The sequence below is a fragment of the Sceloporus undulatus genome, chromosome 6 (genome assembly GCF_019175285.1).
Source record: "Sceloporus undulatus isolate JIND9_A2432 ecotype Alabama chromosome 6, SceUnd_v1.1, whole genome shotgun sequence".
NCBI classification, from domain to species: domain Eukaryota; kingdom Metazoa; phylum Chordata; class Lepidosauria; order Squamata; family Phrynosomatidae; genus Sceloporus; species Sceloporus undulatus.
Genome location: NC_056527.1, coordinates 47,485,296 through 47,506,226, shown reverse-complemented (window position 1 = coordinate 47,506,226; position 20,931 = coordinate 47,485,296). Strand labels below are relative to the sequence as shown.

The window sequence follows — 20,931 nt, the reverse complement described above, 5'->3', positions numbered from 1 at the left end:
TCTGTCTGTCTTTCTATGTAAGGATTCCTTGCTTGTCAGACAAGCGAACAGACTTGTGCATAACCATAATCTCTCAAATTTTACTGCTGTTCAGTTGGTTGCTTGGAGACTTCCAATTACATGTGATACACAGCTTTGCTGCTGCATGCAATTGTTTAAGAAGGTCTTTATGCAATAATCCAGGGTCATTGGGTTCAAAATGCAGAAGGAAATAGAGCTTTAGAAATGCCACCTGTCTAATCTGATATGAAAAAATGTGTTAAAATTTAAACTACTGGGTTAAAGTAGGAATCCCATCCATTAACATTTGCAATGTTTTCAGATCAAATAAAGAAATTTTGTTTATTTATGTAGTATATTTATATCCTGCTTTTCAGCCAAAAAATCTCTTAGGTCCAAAACACACTGCAGAAATAATTCCATTTGAGACTGCTTTAACAGCCCTGGCTCAGTGCTAGGGAGTCCTGGGAATTGTAGTTTATTGTGGTACCAGAGCACTCTGACAGGGAAGGCTAAATGTCTACAAAACTGTAGTTCCCAGGGCATTTATAGCAGTCTCAAACTAGATTATCTCTGCAGTGTGTTTTGGAATTTAGAGTGGTTTACAAACTGTTAATCCAACAATTCCCTACCTCAGGTTTACAGCCTACAGTAGCAGTTGGTATGGAGGGAGGGATCTCCTTAGCTGATGAGCCAAGGCATGATGGAATTGTGTCTATCTGTTCCTTTCACCCTTTGAAGCCACACCAGAGATAGTTGTGATGGAAAGAGGGCTTTTCATGAACTCCTGGGCCAAGGCATGATGGAACTGTGCATTCCAACCTCCCTTCATCACCTGATTTTAATTGAGATTTTCTGCTTATTTTATTTGATTGCATACTTAAGCATTCTCCTACAGTAGAAATGTGAATCCTCTCATCCAAAGATGTTTTCGGCCTATGTTGTTGTTGTTGTTGTAGTTGTTGTTGTTGTTGTGTGCATTCAAGTCATTTCCAACTTATGGCAATGACTAAGGACTGGAGCGTGGCTTTGGTGTGGCTTCTGGACTCTTAGGACTCATGCATCATTGAAGCACCATACCTCCACTGTGACTCGAAGCAGCTTTATTTTGGCTGTCTGTAACAGGCCTCTGTACATTGATCTGAGTATGCAAAACTGCCAGGATTTATGCATGCTCTGTGTTCCTCTTATGTTAACTACAACGTATGCATAATTTATAATATAAAGTGGTATTTTTTTGAAATGACTGAGTAGGTCAGAAAATATTTGCATAGTTGTAAGCTAAATATAGATAAAACATTGTTATGATTTTGATTGCTATAGAAAAGTATTTTGTAATCTTAAATGCATACTGCTCTCTAGTGGGGAATACCTTCAGTGCAGAAGATGGATTGATGTTGGAAAGTAAAAGGAGGAATTTGGGGAATAATGATGTTCCTTCGTTATTTCTATTTATTATCTATACCCAAATCTCTGCAGAAGTGAAAAAGCCAGCATTTACCCTTCATTTTTTCATTTTTCTTAATTTTTCTTTTGTACATTGAATTTTGTGCAAAATTGTTTATAAAAAAGCCCTAAAATGCAAAGTAATTGAGAAATATGAAAAAAAACCCAATCTTGTCCAGTGTGAGAAAATACTTTTTCAAACTATCATGCAGTAATATGCAATATTCAAGTCCATTACTCCAAGTCTCAGGTCAAGTCTCAAATCTCTACCTTCAAGTCTTGAGTCAAGTCTGATCCAACACAGGGAAAGGCGGGTTATAAATAAATATTATTATTATTATTAAGTCTGGGTGCCAACTTTAAGAGAAAAAGGTGGTGGTGGTGGTGTGTATGTGTGTGGAGGTCCAATAACTAGAAAATCAATAGGACATGCACAAAATTAGGTTTTAAAAAATTATAGGCAATTTATCAAGACTGAATATTAGAAAAATGAAGTCTATTCAGCAGTCGGTCCTTATTGCATACTGCAGGACCCTTCTAAAGATTTTCCTAGGAGCAGCAGGCAAAACATGCCCCCATAGCATGAAATATGTTTCTCCAGGGGGAACAGCAAACATGTTAGGCAACGAGGCTGAGGTGGGTCTACGCGTGGGATTCCTGTATGGCAAACATAAAGTACAGCTTCCATTACATGACTACTAGGCAAAGAGCAGTGAGATGGAAGCATTGTTCAAAGGAGGAATGCATTATGTACAGGAAATTGGTACTGCTAGTGAAGGTCACCTTTGGGACAAGTGTGATCAGGTCACACTACTATGTGTTTATTAGTCAGAATACATTAGTAATCTCTCTCATATGAGCCTTAGTAAAATGATACAACATCCAGAGACAGTGCAAGATTGTGAAGTATACAAACTTGAGCAAAATGTAAGAGTTTGTTTCCCACATCAAAACAATTATAAAGACCACAAATTCATTCTGTAAGCAGCACCTATTTCAAGTTTCCATCTTTCTGAAAAGCAGATGCTTTTCTCCGGTTCTTGGAAGGCTTTTGCTAGTAATTGCTTAGGCGTGGTCTCACTCTTTTCGATCCGAAATCTTTTGGGAGCTATTTTATCTGTACACTGAAGTTTACTCTTGTAAGGATTAGAGGATGTATCTCCTACTTTTTGGTTGTTGGCTCATTTTAATTAATAGTTATTCATCCTCAAGCAACTGTGTTCTGTATGCTTTGCAGGTACTGTTTGCCATTTGTGAAACGTTACACATATTTTTTCTATTTGCTAATGAAGTCATTATGTATATTTTGATTCCTGTGTATTTAATAAAATCTCTCTTTCAATAGCTCTGAGTGGCTTGACTCCAATCTGCCTAAGAAGCACTCTTGCCAAAGTCACAAGTTCATTTACAGGCACACATTCTCAGAACTTGCATGTGTTCATACATGCAGTTTGAGAGCATTCCTGATAACAGTGTGTTTCATGAATGTTTATAGAACTTGTATTGCAAAAGCACTGAATCAGAAACACCGAGTTGTATATAGGTATTTTGAAATGTTTACTTTTCTCCTTCAGAAAGATGCATATCAAACTGATGGTTGGAAATCCTATCTGTGCTAGTAATACTCAGTATTTGTACAAGCTCAATCTGTACTTCTCATGGTATTTTATGTGGCCAAAAATGGATAATAACTCCATTTTACACAGTATGTAACTGTTGTTAAACTGATATGAAACATTTTAACTTACCCAAATTGTACAGCAATTTTCTAGTAGAGCTGTGTCTGAACTGTTTTTCTTCTTTTTTTTACTGTAACGTAATTTACTCAAGTTAATAGCATTCTGACACATTTATTTCTAGGAGCTTTGTCATGAAAACCTGCAAATGTGTCATTGACTTTAGTCTGACCACAATGACTATGCTGTCTGGCCTGTAGCATAATGAACTGCCAATTTTACTGGGGTTTAATACATTTAGATTTCTCTGTTGGAATCTGAGGCTTTAACATGTAATTACTTAACATTTTTTGTATAGCTAATGAATTTCATGATTACAGATTGAAGGTGCTGAGGAAAAACCTCATATATCACAAGATTTGTTATGATAAACCCTCATATATCACAAGATCTGTTATGATAAAACTGTATAAATGTTAGCATGTTACTGTTTATAAAATACTATTAATCCATGTAGTATGTGCATGAAAGAGAAGAGTTTGGTGTGTTAAAAAAAATCCAAAGGCAATCTGCTGTCAGATTTCTTGAAACAGAAAGCTGAAGTAGGTCAAAGCAGAATTCATTAATCATTATCAGTTTTTAACATAGTTCGTTTTCTAATTCAAGTTCAGTTAATAGTTCTCTGTATTGCTACATATGAGTTCATTATCAGAAAAGAGGTTAATGAATTCACAATAAAAGTGGAGACCAGGGAATGGCCAATGGCTTCCATGTCAGAAGGATCCACAGTGCTGACCTCAGTGCCCCAAATGGTTCAGCACATTAGATAGATCTTTTAAATTCTGGAATAAACCTAGAATGAATTCACTGCTTCAGTGACTCATGATGTCACTCATGATAAAGGACCTTTGGTTTTTTATGTGTTACTATGTTTTCCCATGATAGCTCTGGCTTAAACTTTATTTAGCAATAGAAGAAATCAAAATGAGTAATGGACTGGACTGTGTCAATTCAGAATACGAATAGGAAATGTCAGTTTTAATGCTCTCCCAGAATGGACTTGTGGCAAAGAGAAAATTAAGCTGTCCAGAAACAAGATTTAGCCTTCTCTTTGCCCACTGTTCAATTTCTATATGTACCCCATATTTTTAAATAATGGAAGCATCTCTACCTTGATTAGAAATGATGCAATCCATGCTAGCATCTAGTTCTGTGTATGCGAACAAAGCTGTTGGGCAGACTGCTAGCCGTGACTTCATTATACACACAATGATTTTTTTCTGGATGTTGAGGAAAGGGACAGAGATCCAAGCTATTGCCAGTACTGGGACCCTTTTACATTGAGAAGATGTTTCTTAGAGTAGCTTGGAAATATGGTTTTAAAAATTAGCACTTCATTGACATTGTAGAGTACTTTCTTGGCAGCCAGTCTGTATCACTCATCACTTGCACAAACTTAATAACCAGCCAGAAAGCCAACTATGTTATTGCATGAGTGTTTGCAGTCACCATGTGATAAAGCCAGTTATTCAAACTGTGTCTAAGTATGGACCCAAATCCAATTGTTAGTCTCAATTGGAGTAGACCCATAGAATCCATGCAACCAAAGCTTTAACTTGCCACATTTCAACTGATTCAGTAGATCTACTGTAGTTGACACTAACAATTGAATTTCTGCAGTTTGGAATTCTGTACATACACATGCATCACTCATTGTTCTTTCTTTTGGTTATCTTAGAAATCATGAAGAAGCCCTGGAGTCCTAGTTCATCCCAAGACAATGTTCCCTATGCTGCAGATTTCACTTGTTTGCATGAAAGAGAAGGTGAGGCAGAATTAACACCTGATGCCAATGAAGAAAAAAAAGAAAGGGAGAAGAAACATGTCAGTTTTACTTTATGCAATGTGTGCAACATTCAGCTGAACTCTCCTGCTCAAGCTCAGATCCACTATAATGGGAAATCACACCAGAAAAGATTAAAACAGCTCAGCAATGGGAATCTAAAAAATGACCATGGTAAGCTTTTTGGTATTTTATGTGTTGTGACAGCTGTTTATGCCTAGCAGATTCATTTGTGAATGTATATTGGACATGCTTTTGAAACAGTGGTTGATTCCATTTTGAGGACATTTTGATGCCTTGTACAATTCTAACATGATTTAGAAGTGTAATGGAAACTGAAATATTGGATTTTAAACAATAAAGATATTATTACTGGTAAGGAGTAAATTTTGAGACTTCTTGGATTACAGAAGATACAGTTCAAATGATTATACTATTAAAAGTCCATTATTGTGGCTGAGATGGTAGTTTACATTCTATGCTTTATCTGGGAGCTATAGGCTTGTTTAGTGAAGGATCTGGCAAACATTATATTTGTGTTTTCACTGTAGATTAGACTATAATGGTGTGCTGTGGGTGGGATTGCCCTTGAGGAGTGTTTAGAAGATTGGGAGGTCTGGATATTATTATTGCAAGATCTTGAAAGCTGCAGAATAAAATTATTAGTTCAAAGAGGAAGGATTGTAGAATAATAATTTCAAGTAGTGCTAAGCCAAGGTAGAAGCACATGTTTCTGCAACACTGTCTCCCTTCACAGAATGAATAAGGAAAAGAAATGTGAAAGTGTTCAGAAAGAAGTGAGTGGGTCTAGGGAACAAAAGGGATACTCTTCTGCCACTTAGTGGGAAATCCAGGATTCAAATTCAGTTGAATCTATTTGGTTGCTACAAATAGGATGTGGTTGGGGGGTAGGGACTGGAAAAGATATTAAAGCTCCCAGAATCCCCCAGTCAGCCATTACCATACTGGTTGGGGAATTCCGGGAGCTAGAGTAACGTTTTGAGCACTGAATGTGGAACATTCATTCAGACAGACGTTTAACTACTGAGTTCAGTACTTTACATTACTTTGAACTGGATGTATATTAAAACAATAAACAATTCACATCTCAGTTTATATTCTAGAGCAACTGGGTATGTTTTACTAGTAAAAAAAATATCCCCATGAAACACTGGCTGGAAACTGCATTGCAACAATAGCATGAGAAGACAGAAAACATTGTTACTTGCCTTGGTGTTTCAATGTCCTGCCTTCTCCCTGCATTTTGCGTAGTAACACAGAAGTATCAAGGGCATTTTTTTTTTTTGCCATTAGTGTTTCTGTCGAACAGTCAGATGTGAATAGTTAGATGAGAGAGGTAATAATAGAATTACCAGATTGTTTTGATAAGCCATAATTAAGTTTAACTGTGGTAAATTGACAAAATTAGTGAAAGGTTCCAATTTTCCTGTGGCCATATTTCAGAAGAGTTAAAAATGAAAATGCCTAAGGTTTATGCATGTAATACTAAGTCATAATTTTACTGTTTTCATAACTGGACCGTATCTTACAACTGTACTGCAGCCACTCACTCACAAACCACAAGGTTGTGATTTCAATACCAGCCAAGGGCTCAGGATTGACTCAGCCTTGCATCTTTCCATAGGTTGCTAAAAAGAGTACCCAGCTTGTTGGGGGAAATTAGCTTACACATTGTAAACTGCTTAGGGCGTGCAGTGATAAGCAGTATAGAAATGTACTTGCTATTCCTATCTGCTTAGCCTCTATCCCCCACTAAGTCAGCTAAACAAGACCTGTACGTCTCGAAGAAACAGCTCATTTCCTTGTCAGAAAGGTGGACACCATCCGCCCTGTTGAGCTCAGGCCATTGCAGCACGATCTCAATGTGTGGCAGATAGTAACCCAGTTCTTCTTCTATAGCTTTGTGGATCTCATTATTGGCTCGCCTTTGGACTCTGTTCAGCAATCATGGGTCATCACCACAGCTCCAAACTTGCCGAGGCAACATGGCAGACCATACCAATAAAACCTTGGGCGACTTATCTGAGATAGACCTCATATCCTGGATGGTCTGAAGAATCAGAGCCTTGACCTTCAATAACCCCAAATCATTGCCACCAAGATGTATAACTAGAACATGTGGAGGAAAATCTGGCAATCATCAAACAGCAAGGGCATGAGACCATTCCAATGAAGGCCTCACCAGCCTTTCCATTCAACAATAGCCCAATGAGCCAGTACCAACTGGCTTCCAAAATTACTTCTTCTGGTTTGGTGGGCTGCCCAGTACACCATGCTGTGGTTACAGATCCACACATGATGTCTAATCATTGAAAACCTAGAATCTGAAACAGAGAAAGAAGAATAAATGTACTAGTGAGAAAGAGGACAGGATGTATGGACAATAAGTCTTGGACCTCCAATGTCCAATCTGCTGAATGTCCTGGTCAGCTGCTGTGGAAGCAGCACTGATCTGAAAAGAATGTGTAGCAAAAATTACATTCTGAAGTCTCAATCAACAGAACTCTCGAAGTAATTGCCCAAAACTAAAACTTTGTTAACAGCAAACCATCTTTGTGACAAAGGGTCAGATGTGGAACCCCATACTTCCAAAAATCGCAGGCCTTAAATAACCTGGGCCCCGCCACCACATCTCTCCAAATGCAGTGCAGGCACACCATGCTTCTTTTACTTGCTGGTCTCTTCTCCCCAGAGGCCAGCAAAGTCCTTTCTCCTGATCACACTCAGTCAGGGGATACACATTTCCTTTGCTCTTATTCCCTTTTGTATATTGTCACTTTAGTTTGTTCAGCCTGGAGGCAGGACCTCTCTCTTTTTTTAATTGATGTGAAGCACTTTGGAATATAATTATTATCTGGAAAGGGAGAAGGGACAGTAAATAGATATAGATAATTATTTAAAGTATTTCTGTCGCTTTCCAACCCACATGGGCTCTTGAAGTGATTAACAAATAAAAATCAATTAAAACAATGCAAAGATTTTCAATACATTAAAATAACCTTAAAAAAACACTCCTAAAAGCAGTCTAAAAACAATCCTAGAATTCATCTTTGAAACAGTTAAAAACAGCCATTTCAAACAATGAATGCCATTGATTTATTAATCAATAAATAAGTTAGGAGCTTAAGGATTCTTTGTCTTCTAATGTGTGTATGTATGTGCCCTATCAACTATTGTCCTTTTTTTCTGTATCCATTTTTCTCTTTCTCCCATCATAACTCTTTTTCATATCCTAAATGTGCCATTGTCAGAGTTCTATTCATATTTCCCTGACTTCAGATATTTGTGCTGACAGCTATGCACAGAACACTCTGTTCCAATTTTATCTGCTATCGTGTTCTGCTTCAGTTTCTCCTCTAAATACACTTGTTCTACGAAGGCTCAAAACCCTTCTCCACTTGTCAATATTATTTTAGAAATCTAAGAATTTATACTACATTGGAACAGAAATGAATTTTGTTTGAAATTTAAGATGATGATTTGTGATTCACCAAGCGCAGACCTGTCTGTCAAAAATATAATAATGCAGTTTCTTGGGTCTTACAGCTAGTTAAATAAAAGGTTACATTTTAACTTCACAAATGTAAGCTTAACTGAATATCCTGAATAACCATTTGCTACTATTCATTTTACTCTGAGTATGACACCAACAGAATTTTGGAGGTGATGGGGAAGAGTCTAGGGGACAGTGAATACTACATTTGCTTCTTATTTTCCTTAAATTGTTCCTGTATGGCTGGCATTATTTCTAGTCTAATTCTGCATCTTGTTGACTCCATACATGCTGTGGAGGTCTCCCCAGTTTGTAAGAGTCTGACTTTTTATATTTTTAAGCATTTCTGCACTGAAATCTTTTTCTGCCTTGGTTTCTATTAACGAATGAAAAGAGAATGGTTACCAACTTTCCTACTTTATTGATTGAATAAACACTGTTCCTTAAATTTTCCTTTATTTTTAGAGGAATTAGGACTCCACCATTAGTTTAGCGCCTATCAGATGAACATAGCAAGCACAGTCATTTTACAAAGCTATCCCCATCTTCCTTCTCTGAAACTAGATTCCTTTTGTTTTTGCTGTTTCTTATTCACTGGCCATAATTGTCTAGTAATAACTGATTTAGATCAGACCAAGACCTGTTAGCTAATTTACTCCTGAATCACAAGATAGGATTTTCCGATATGTTTATTGATTGCGTTCCTCAAACAGAGTGATGTTGACCTTAAGACTTATTGCCAAGTCTTTTGAAAGCTGCAACCAAAGCACCTTTGAGAGACAGCATTGTCAGAAATCAGTGCAGCTTTACTGACAAAGCTTTATTGTCTTGTTATTTGGCGAACTGTAAAACTTGTGAAGTTAATGTTTTAAAACATAACTAAAGAATCCCAAAGGGACTATGTGCTTTCCTGTTAAAATGCTAAAAATCAAGACTGTAGTGGTTTTGTTTTATTTTTTGGAGTAAACTAGTCATGGTAATGAACTATTTTATTTAAGTTGCCTACTGTAGATAGTGATTATGTAGCTAGGGAATTTACTGACTGGCTTTCTCTTTCTTTTTTCTTTTTGTCTCTTCCATTGTTTAACAACTGGGGCAGTTTCTATTTCAGAGTTCAATTTTGTAATTTTCTTTAAAAAAAAAAACAACCTCAGTGCTAAAAAGCATGGCAGCATGTGCACTGCAGAAATAATCTAGTTTGACACCACCTTAACTGCCATAGCTCAGCATCATAGAATTCTGGGTACTGTAGTTTTGTGAGACAGTCCTCTCTATCAGAGAGCTCTGGTGCAACAACTAACTACAATTCCCAGAACTCCTTAGTACTGAGGGATGATAGTTAAAGTGGTGTCAAACTGGATTATCTCTGCAGTTTGCAGATTCAGCCCATGATGTTCTTAGCCTATTTGGTATATTTATTAAATGCAAACACCTATAGCAATAGCAAGTACATTTCTATACTGCTTATCAGTACACTTAAGGACCCCCTAAATGGTTTACAATGTGTAAGCTAATTGCCCCAAGAAGCTGGGTACTCATTTTAGCGACCTCGGAAAGATGCAAGCCTGAGTCAAGCTTGAGCCCTTGGCTGGTATTGAATTCACAACCTTGCGGTTTATAATTGAGAGGCTGCAATACAGACATTTAACCACTGCACCACCAGGGCGCTATGTTATGAAGATATTAGCATGGAACTGGTATTTAGTTCAAGGGCAGACTCCATGTAGAGTATACTACACTAGAATAATCTGAAAGTCACTAGCGCTTGGACTGCTGTTATGCATATCCAGTTGAAGCTGGTTCTGGGCACTCTGAACAACAGAGTGCTCCTGGCCCTCCAGTGAAAGAGATGGTTGTAGCAGAACCCATACTCATAATCTACTGACTTGCTGCCACAGGAGGCATGGTGCAAGTTAATCCAAGATGGGTCACTTACCTAGTTCATGGACTTGAGAATTTCCTTATTGTGATTTAGCTTCTGTTTATTACCCCCCCCCCCCATTACAGCATCCAGGTGCTCTTAAAAAATCAACACAAACTCAGCTGACTCTGTAGTTTTTTTGTGGGATTTTCAGGCTATGTGGCCATGTTCTAGAAGAATTTCTTCCTGACGTTTCACCAGCATCTGTGGCTGGCATCTTCAGTTATCACCAGCTGGTTCTGACAGTAAGAAAAAGTTGAGATGAGTTTCATCACACTGAAGGCAGGCTTTCCAACTCCTAAAGTGCTCACTCAGTGGCTGCCTATAGATATTAAACAGCATGACAGACAGCATGTAATCCTGCAGCACCCCACATCTTAATCACCACATTGTTAAACAGGAATCCCCCTCTCCTGTCACTCTCTGGAACAAGCCTGTGGTTAGGAGGAAAACCATCGTTTATTTGGAGCTGACATCCACAGTACATTTTCATCCATTGCTAAAACAATAAGATTGTCCGATTGTTAAACAATGGCTGGCGAATATTTGTTTTTCCAACCTTGAAGTACAGGACTTTTAGTGACAGTAAGCACATGCAGGGATCCAGTTATCACCAGTTAAATTCTAAGTCATGGGAATATAATTTAAAAATATACATGGATATCAATGATTTTTCTTATACTACTTCTAAAATTAATTCATTATAATATATCTAGCTAGAAAGGTGAAACTCCTGCATATTATGCACCAAGGAAGCATTATCTACATTATATCTCCAGCATTTTCATGAACTGCCAATTTCATTCTACAGAGATACAGTGATGTCCAGTATGTCCCTGTACCTGAAACTCCAAATGAGATTTTTTAGATATTGAGGCAATTTTAGATATTGAGACATGTTTTCATTGGCTCATATGCGCAGAACAATCCAGTCAATTCTAATTTCATTTACACCAAATTTAGTGCTTTTCAACACTTGTAGACTATAGTTATTGGTTTCAGTTGTTTGCAGATACAGTGTTTTCAATACAATATGTAGGGCTGAATCACTGAGAGCTAGTGACCTATATATTGACACAAAAACATTGTCACTGTGCACCAGAGGGTAAATGGCATGACTTCAGTAAGGAAAATGGCAACGCTTTTTGCTCAGTCCATTAATAATGTTGTTGTTTAATTATTTAAATAATGACTTTTAATATTGTCATTTTTTAAAAAAATGAATTACATTAATTTTAATGAATTATTTACAAGCTATATGATTAGTTAAAGAAAAGGATATGAAATAGTCCTAACCTTATACACTATTCACAGAATTAGACTGCTGCTATATATGCTACAGTGTTATGTTAATCTGGGAAAAAAGCACTGAAAACATATCAATAAACAAGCTTTCTTAATTATTTATGGTGTTGACCATAGTGGCTCAATTTGAACATTTAATACTAAAAGTAAATCCCTATTTTAATTTTAATTTTTAGTCTGCTGGTCTGACAAATTATGACGAATGGAAACCTAATACTTTCATTAATTGAGGCATGTATTGATTTGGGACTTCATTATATACTGATTTCTGTGTTCCTTGTGGAAAAGACAAATTTTGCATATGCTTGGTTTAAATATAACACTTCTTTCCATGTACTGTTATGAGAGAAGCCTACACTAGTGATCCTGTAAATGATAGCCGCTGAAGCTATCCAAAACCTCATACAGAGCTTTGAAATATTTCATGTGAATAGAGTTTTAAAAATAGGTGCCACAGTATTTCATTATGTTTTATTTGATTTTTATCTTCTATTCTTTTGATGTCGGTGACCCTTGATACATGCAGATGGCTATACTGTAGCTGAGAAAGCCAAAGAAAATATTTTTGAATTGCCTGGTATGTTACATGATATATAATACTGACACACAAAGCTGGCATTTGAAGACTTATTAGTCATAAATAGAGTGTCTGGAGAACAGTTCTAAACTTGTAAAGTTGTATGGACATTGCAGATTAGGTTTGCATTACTTAAAAGAAAATCCTCCAAACACTATAGCTGCAGCTCTAAAGACCTGTTAAGTAGGTTGAAGCAATCCAATATAAACAACTTGAGAACTCAAAGCTATGAAGGGATTTTTTTTACCATAACTCAGAATAACACCACAAGTGGTTTTTAAAAGAGAGCTGTCATTTTGTTGTTGTTGTAGGCACACATTTTTTTTCTTCAGAGAAGTCAATTAGTTTATTGTTTCTGCTCTTTTAATTATTTGTTCTGTGAAAGTTTGATCTGAACTAAGCAAGTCAGGTCTGTTTCTTTTAAAAACACTTCAATAGGATACTACCTTTCAATCTTCTCCAACTACCCAGAATGAGAGAGATTAAGTTCTAAACCAACAATGGATACCTTCGTGTTACTTCATATTTCCACTGTTCTGGTAATTTTATGGATTACAATTGTTCAGATCCATCATATTCAATATAATATACTGATGAAAAAATGTGGGTTTTTTTAACCAGTTATAATTCCTAATCCTACCTGTTTAAGTTTCGTTGTCTTCAATGAAAACTACTTTCAAATTATATTAAATAATATTACAAGACTAAAAATCATGATATATAATAAAGCGTGTGAACTGAAGTCAGCAGAAAATATTTAGATCTGAAATTTTGAAATGAGTCAGAGGGAAGTATTGAAGTTCCTTCTAGCCTGTTCTGTACAGCTGATGCTTCTAGGTGTGTGAAGCCCAAGTTTTGGACTTTTAAAATTTGTCTAAATCTCACCTGTCCTTTTCCCCATCATGTTTTGTACTGTGTTGTAAATCAGTGTTGTATTCCCACAGTAAAATATGTGCAAATATTTTACATAATTTGCTAATGTTTGCATTAGCATTTATGTGGACAGTTTACCTAATCTATGCATAAATATGTTCATTTATATGGGCAATTTATCTGATTAACTTCTCCCATTGGCTAAAGCATGTTGGTTCATATTCCCCCCCCCCCAGTTGTGTTCATTGTAGTTATCATATTTTTCAAAATATACATGCTCCTTTGTGCTCATTTATTTTGCAAAAGCACATTGTCTTCTTTCCAAAAGGTTGAGGTCCGACATCCATTTTCTCACAATAGATATCAGTTGGTGCAAAATGCTAATTTCATCAAGATGGTTGTACACATCAAAATTTATTTCCATTTCCCAACTTCAGACTCAACATCAAGTGAAGTTTCACTTAACAATAGTGAACATACAGACTGCATGTGTTGGCAGAAAAAATGATACAACTTTATTGTTGGCAACACAAAAGGCTTGGCCTCAGCATAGATCCACATGCAGGCATCAATTGATCTGCTTCCAACTGGTGTAAACCAATTTATACAGCACTCTTGCTGGGTATATCTGGAATGACAGATGTGTCTATCACATGGGTGGAAGCCACTGTGCAGTTAGTTACCATGTCACTTCTGTTACCCTAAATGTATGGAGCTTGTAGAGCCTTCCTTGGCAGCAGCAATATATCTTTAAGTAATGTGGGGAATACAATCAGCCCTCTTTATACATGGATTTTTTTAATCTATGAATTCAAGCATCCATGAAAATATTTAAAGAATATATAAATTCCCAAAAGCAAAGCTTGATTTTACCATTTTATATAAGGGACACCATTCTATTATCCATTGTATTTAATGGAGACTTAAGCATCCATGGATTTTGGTATCCACAGGGGGGTGGGTGGGTCCTGGAACCAAACCCCAGCAGATAGCAAAGGCCCGCTATATTTAGCTTGGCTTTGTGTTTTGTCAACAACGTTGGCTTTAGCATGTTTTACCACATTTCTAAACAGCACAGCAAAATATCTGCACATTATTTTCCAGACACAGGTGTTGTTCTCAGACATTCTTGGAGACATATTTTCAAGATGAATGCACAAAGCTTTTACCACAGATGAACTCCGACTTGAAATGAGAAGCTAAAATTAAATGAAAATGTGTCAGTGAGAATTATGCAATCCAGGACAAATATAAGTTTTGTACAGCCATCTGCCAATGGCTATATTGACAAAGCCAGGCCTCACTCAACTAATGTAGCTGCCCCAATCCAGAAGGAGTTCTCTCCATTCTGACTAGAGGACTTAAACAGGCCAAGCTTACATCTAGGCTATCTGACAGATTGTACCTTTCCCAGACCCTGAAATGCACAGGACAAGCCCTTCTTTAAGTCCCAACACTTTCACAAGTGGGTGGGAACATGAAATACATCCTTCTCAGTGGCTCCAGACTTTGGAATTCCACCCTTAGGGAGGTTAGAATGGCCACCCCTTATTTACTGTCAGCAGTTGAAGACATTTTCATGCAGACAAGATATTAGAACTGAGCTGTTAAGAAAAGGACAGTAATAGGATACTGTATTGTTTTTATTTGCATTGTTTTAATTGTTTTAAAAATCTTCTAAAAGAGTATGTTTTAAATTATTTTTATATTGATAATAGTTTAAGGGGTGAAACAGATAGGCCAATTAAAGTGGTTCCAGACACTTTGAAAGCAGGGTGTTTAGCTGATGCATGCCTCCAGAAGCTGGATTGAAGCCACATTCCAGGGCTAAAAACTATAGCAAAAAGAAGCTCAAGTAGTCTGACTGAAGGCGCAAAGTGCACACCATTGACCCTGCATATAAATCTGGGTATGGAGATATGTTCACCAGTTCTGGTCGGGGTCACACTTCCCCCAAAGGACTGTTTTTGCAGCTTTGGAGTTCTCCTGTACTCGTCGCTTCAGCTGACATCTCAAATAGATGCAACGGCCAGGAGTGCATGCTATGAGCTTCGGCTGATATGCCAGCTGTGACCCTACCTGGAGCCATGGGACAGTTGTACATGCACTGGTAACCTCTCGTCTCGATTTCTGCAATGTGCTCTACATGGGGCTACCCTTGTGCCAGGTTCAGAAGCTTCAACTGGTACAAAATATGGCAGCCAGACTGGTTGCGGGAAAATCTAAATCTGCCTGAATAATACCTATTTTAAAATCTCTACACTGGCTGCTTATTAGCTTCTGGGCACAGTAAAAGGTGTTGGTTATTGCCTTTAAAGCCCTACATGGCTTGGGTCCAGTTTACTTGAGGGAATGTCTCCTCTCATATAATCTTTCCCACACACTCAGGTCCTCTGGGAAGAATCTCTTGCGACCAAAGAAAACTAGGCTGGCTGCGACTTCCCAAAGGACCTTCTCAGCTGCTGCTCCAGAAATTTGGAATGACCTGCTGGAGGAGATCCACTATATTGCATCTCTTGACGCTTTTAAGAAAGTGATTAAGTTGAATCTCTTCCGGCAGGCCTTCCCAGACTGATCTCCTACTAGAGTAGAATTACCGCCCGCTTAAAAAAGTGCCCACTCCCACTGCTATTTTAAAATGTGTTATACTATTGTTCTGTTTTAATTTGTAGTTTTAATTGAGGAGGGGGGAGGGTTGGGGGATTGAGGGAATATTTTGATAACTTGTTTATATAAATTGTATTTGATTTCTGTTGTTACCTGCCCCGATCCTCCGGAAGAGGCAGAATACAAATGATGATGATGATGATGATGGTGATGATGATGATGATAATATGCCCCAATGTGAGAGCAGTTCTGAAAGAATGATACTTCCTAACCCTAGCTCTAAAGCTGCATATAAATGCACTGGTGCAGGGATGCATTACAAAAGGACGGAGTCGGCGTGTCCAAGTGGCCAGGGTGGCAATGCAGAAAAGTGAAAGTGTGACACCTCCAGTGGATATAAGTACAACATACACAAACCAGACAGTCCAAGAGGGGGCATTGAGTGAAGGGGCAATGCTCTGATGCCCTGTACCAGTGGAGGATCACAGATGCAACTGTGTGGCCATTCAAAGGGTTGGCCATCCAGTGGGATGGCATCTAGGCAGCAGGCAGTCACCAGCAGTGTGTTTGTGTGATGGTGCACATGCATAGGAGGCAAGAACAACAAAGCAATTACTCAGCATGCCAAGGGTTTGGGCTGTGCGCACTCAGACCCCCTTGGGAGTAACTGGTGTGGACAGTGGGGTTTTGTCCCACTTCTAGAAAATGTAGGTTCCAGCCTCTTTTTCCTGCTCACCTGTTCCAGACATTCTATTTTAATGTTGATTTTTTTCTTACTGTTTAATCATATTGTAATTAAATTTGTAAGCCACCTTAAATTCCAGTCCTAATGTAGGATATAGATGATGGTGATGGTGATGACATGCAGCAGCTTGGCCTCAGTATAGCAAGAAACTAGCCTTTGGATAAGGGCTGTATTGCTATCTAATTCTGGTTTCTGAGAGTGAAATATGTCTTAAATCAAGGTAAGGCACCTGCAGTCTTTTAGTTTGGAATGCAGCATGCTGAAATGGAAATGTTATCTGACAGGCACACAAGGACAAAATGAGAGACCAGCCTCATTACTGTCTCTAATAGGAGGACTGTATGTTAATAAAGCCCAAAAACATCAAACCCTCTAAGGTGTTTGAACCCTTAGCTTTCTAACCAGCAGAATCCACATCAACAGCCCTGGACATAAATTCTAAAACTAATGATACTGAATGTATGTGGGTGAATGTGAAGGCCTGTAACTGAAGCTAATGAATAGACAAACACTGTCGTTTTGTTTTGTTTTGTTTTTTGTTTTTTTAATCCACCCAGAACCTCATATTATCATCCATGTGCCTTGTAATCCTAACGTGATGATGCAGAACACTGAACACTAACACTGCCTGTAGCTCTGACAAGATGGACACTAAATGCTCTTCATTGCGAAACCACCCTTCAGGCCAATTGGGGAATCCCCAAACAGCCAGTAACTTCTTGAGATAACACCATGAGAACAGCATTTTAAATATTCCCTAAGGGCAATTGTCTCTAGGTAGGAGGGTCGCCATAAGTTGGACAACAAGGCACAATGTTCCTCATACTGAATCAAATCAGATGCCCAAATATACGAGCTTATTACTGGGCCCTTCAGTCTTGTCAGAAACAGTCCCACGCTGGCAAATCCCTGGAATATGAGTGAAATGTGACCTTAACTTTGGCCATGTGCTGGTCTGATGAATAAGAGGTCATTCAAATAATGGGTAGCAAACAGAAAACTTGCCCTTATCTTCACTGTCTATTCCAAGAAGGCACTGAAAGTTTCCAATGTGGCACAGGAATATGGCCTTATCTACAAACTTGGATTTGTTGAACTTAGAAGCACAACAAGAGGTAGCCATCTGAGTGCAATGGTTATTGAGATTCTTACATTAAGCCATAAGGATCCAGGACCTCATGATTGTAGCAGCTTTACTGTCCAGGCAAAAGAAGCATATTGGCATGAGGGTTGGAGTCCAATAATATTTGGAGGGTTTCCCAATCTTGAAATACAATTCTGTTTTCTGATAGCCAAATCCTGCAGGGGGCTGTCCTCGGTTAAGGTCCACTGAGTACTTTCAAAATTAAGGAATACAAACTTGTTGAGATTTCTCCCTTTCCAATTTAGTGACAGTGTGACAGAGGTTTAGATGTCATCTGCATGACAGAGGGGAGACACTAAAATTGAATGTTAGCCCCATGAAATGTTTGAATCAAGGCTCTGCTTCTTAATGAAATATTCACCTCTGTGTCCTGTCTTGTAGTCTCTAAAAGTGACCAGCAATTGGTGCCAGAGCGTCAGTTATCTTTCTGTCAATTTTCTTTATTGGCTTCTGCTACACATACATATCGCTGAATTGTAAAATGAATGTTGATATGTTGGCAGCCTGAAAATGTGAAACCTTGTTAGTTTCTTTGCTACACAGAATAAAGAACTGGGGTGGGGAGGATCTTGACAATGGAGTTCCTCTATAAATAGCATAGAAATTTGGCAGGATTGATGGAGGGCTTTTGAAGGGCTTTCTTTCTGCCCATATGCAGTATGTTAGGAATACCATCACTCTGTGAATGAAAAGGGAGAATAACTGAGAGAAAGCCTTTCAGATATATTTTATGAACTTGAATGATCTAAGGCTTTAGACTGAAATAATTGAGCTCTCCTGCTTTTTCTTCCAAACATTGCTTTCTTTCCATTACTTTACCCAAGTGGTTGGCAGCAGTTGAATGTTATATATCCACTCTATAAAACTGGAGGCCTGAGTGCTGTCATTCCAGATTCAAGTAAACCCCCTCAAATATTTTGAAATATCCATGTGGATTTTAATGGGTGATTGGCTGGATTTTAGGGACACCTCCAAAAAACCTTTCTAAATGACAATGTCTATTTATGACTTGAAAGGAAGAAGTGATCTCACTGGGATTTGAACCCTGGTTCCAAAATGTCTAGGCATTTCAAACCTGAGCATTATGCAATTGTCCAGAAATGAGGCTGAGAAATAACTTTACTGACACGTTGTTAGTTTGGGTGGGAGTATTAAACATACAAGTAGGTAAGCTTTTCCAGTTCTGTTCAGGATTCTTATTCACACTTGGCAAATTTAATAAAATCTATAGTAAAATATGGTGAATAATCTGTTTATATAGTACAATAAACTGGAAACATATCCAGGGGTAGCCTTGTTGGCCATATAACAAAATACAATACAACAAAAGACATCACAAATCTACAAATAGTGATACCTTTAAAATGATACATGAGAAATTTTGTTTTGACAATGTTTGTCCCAGGCCTGCATTTTGTCAATATGTTGGTGTTCTGAGTAAAGATGGGATGGAGGGACATCTATGGAGATAGGCCACTTCTCTTTCTGGATATGCAATACTGGGAGATGAAACATTTTAAAGTCCAGGAAATAAAATTTAAATTCCATTAGCAACACAGAAAGGTACTCAAAGGACCAGCAAAAATTATTAGGTTTCTGTAGCTAAAGTAACTTAATTCATCTTTCCATGATAGATGTTGTTCTTATTCTTGTTGTGTGCTTTCAGGTTGTTTCTGTCTCATGACAACCCTAATGTCACAGGGTTTCCTGGGGCTGAGAGTGTGGGATTCACCCAAGGTCACCCAGAGGGTTTCCATGGCTGAATGGGAATTTGAACCCTGATCTCCAGATATGTAGTCCAATGCTCAAACCACTACACTGCACTGGCTCTCACTTGCACACGCGCGCACACACACACATCACCCTCACCACCTTGGTTTGTAATATTCTACTTCTTTCCTATTGCTATTCCCAAGGTGGGCTGTATCATAAGTTAAAACAAATTACAGATAAAAACCAATAAATTGTAATGCAGAAAAACAATTTAATAAGAATTTAAATTCAATGTCAATTCAAAATTAACTTCTCAAGAACCACCAGACATTCTTTCAAATCCATCAGCCTCCTAGAGAATTCTAAATATTTAAAAGGACCTACATTTTTAAAAATGCAGTACAATTCTGCTCCCATTCCCTGCACACATGAGGCTTTATGGATACCATAAAGTGGAACAATGTGGGCAGCCCAGGGATGGAAAAGAATGTCTTTGAAGATGGCATTGTGGAGGAAACTACCCCTTTGGAATCCCAGAGATTCACTGCCAGATAAAGTGCAGCTTCCTTTGGAGGTGCACAATTTGCACAGCTTATGGAACATTTAGGAAAAATAGAATATGCATAAAACTGTGTGCACTTGTTTAAAAAAAAGAACAGCTAAGGATAACTTGTTGTTAACGGCTTCAGGTTGACCATGACTCATGGTGACCCTGTGGATGAGACATCTCCAAGACTCCCTATCCTCTTCTGCTCTGCCCAGGTCCTGCAGGTTCAGGCCTATGATCTTCCTGATTGGATCTAATGATGTGAATCCAATCCACTGATTTTAACAGATTTGTGGTACTACAAAGTATGCATGTGTGCTAATAAGGGTGTATGTTTTGGTTCGATTTTAAAAGTACTCAATATTATACTGGCCTACCTTATCTTGAAACAATTTGATGAATATGCAATTCATACTTTTATTCATTTATTCATTGGGGCCTTTTGCAACAATTCTTTTAACCCTACAGATGTCTCCAGAGAACACAAAATGGCCCTAGTGGAGCATGGAGACCATAGACTATAGTTTGCCCACCATGATCCTGTTTCTCTCCATGAAAACTTCTTCAACTGAACGTTGCTGTACGTCCCTTCTGTGCTTCCTTGCTTCCTAGGATAATCATCTGGGGAAAATGTTAATTAAAACTTTATATGCATAGTCTCAAAACGGTGCAGTTAATACATTAATTCTTACTAGGAAATTTGTAATTGGACTGGGATTGGGCTGGAATAGGGGAGAGGTGGGTTTTATCGCACAGAAAATCCCTTGTTCCAGCCTGATCCTACGCCGTGCCTGGATTGGGCTGAAAAGTAAACGCGATAAACTTGTCAGTCTTACATGTACTTACATGTATTTGGACATGGAATAATTCATAGGCAATGATGATACCGGAATATTAAAATTTTCAAATTTTCAGCTTGAACTTTGCTGAATATCTTGTCTCCTTTACACACATTTTTGGAAGCAACCGGAACAGTTTTCTGAATATTCTTCACAATTTGGATGGTGACTTTTGAGTATC

The 20,931-nt window shown here is 38.0% G+C and overlaps 1 protein-coding gene across 2 annotated transcripts in view; it reads left to right on the top strand.

Annotated features, from left to right (window-relative positions):
• The window catches only part of ZNF385D (zinc finger protein 385D), a 443,232-nt gene that overhangs the window by 84,110 nt on the left and 338,191 nt on the right, over positions 1–20,931 (top strand). For both annotated transcript variants that reach the window (XM_042477445.1, XM_042477444.1), the window contains one exon: positions 4,861–5,139. In XM_042477445.1, coding sequence (XP_042333379.1) covers positions 4,866–5,139 — 274 coding nt within the window. In that variant the 5' untranslated portion in view covers positions 4,861–4,865. The remainder of the gene's footprint in view (positions 1–4,860; positions 5,140–20,931) is intronic.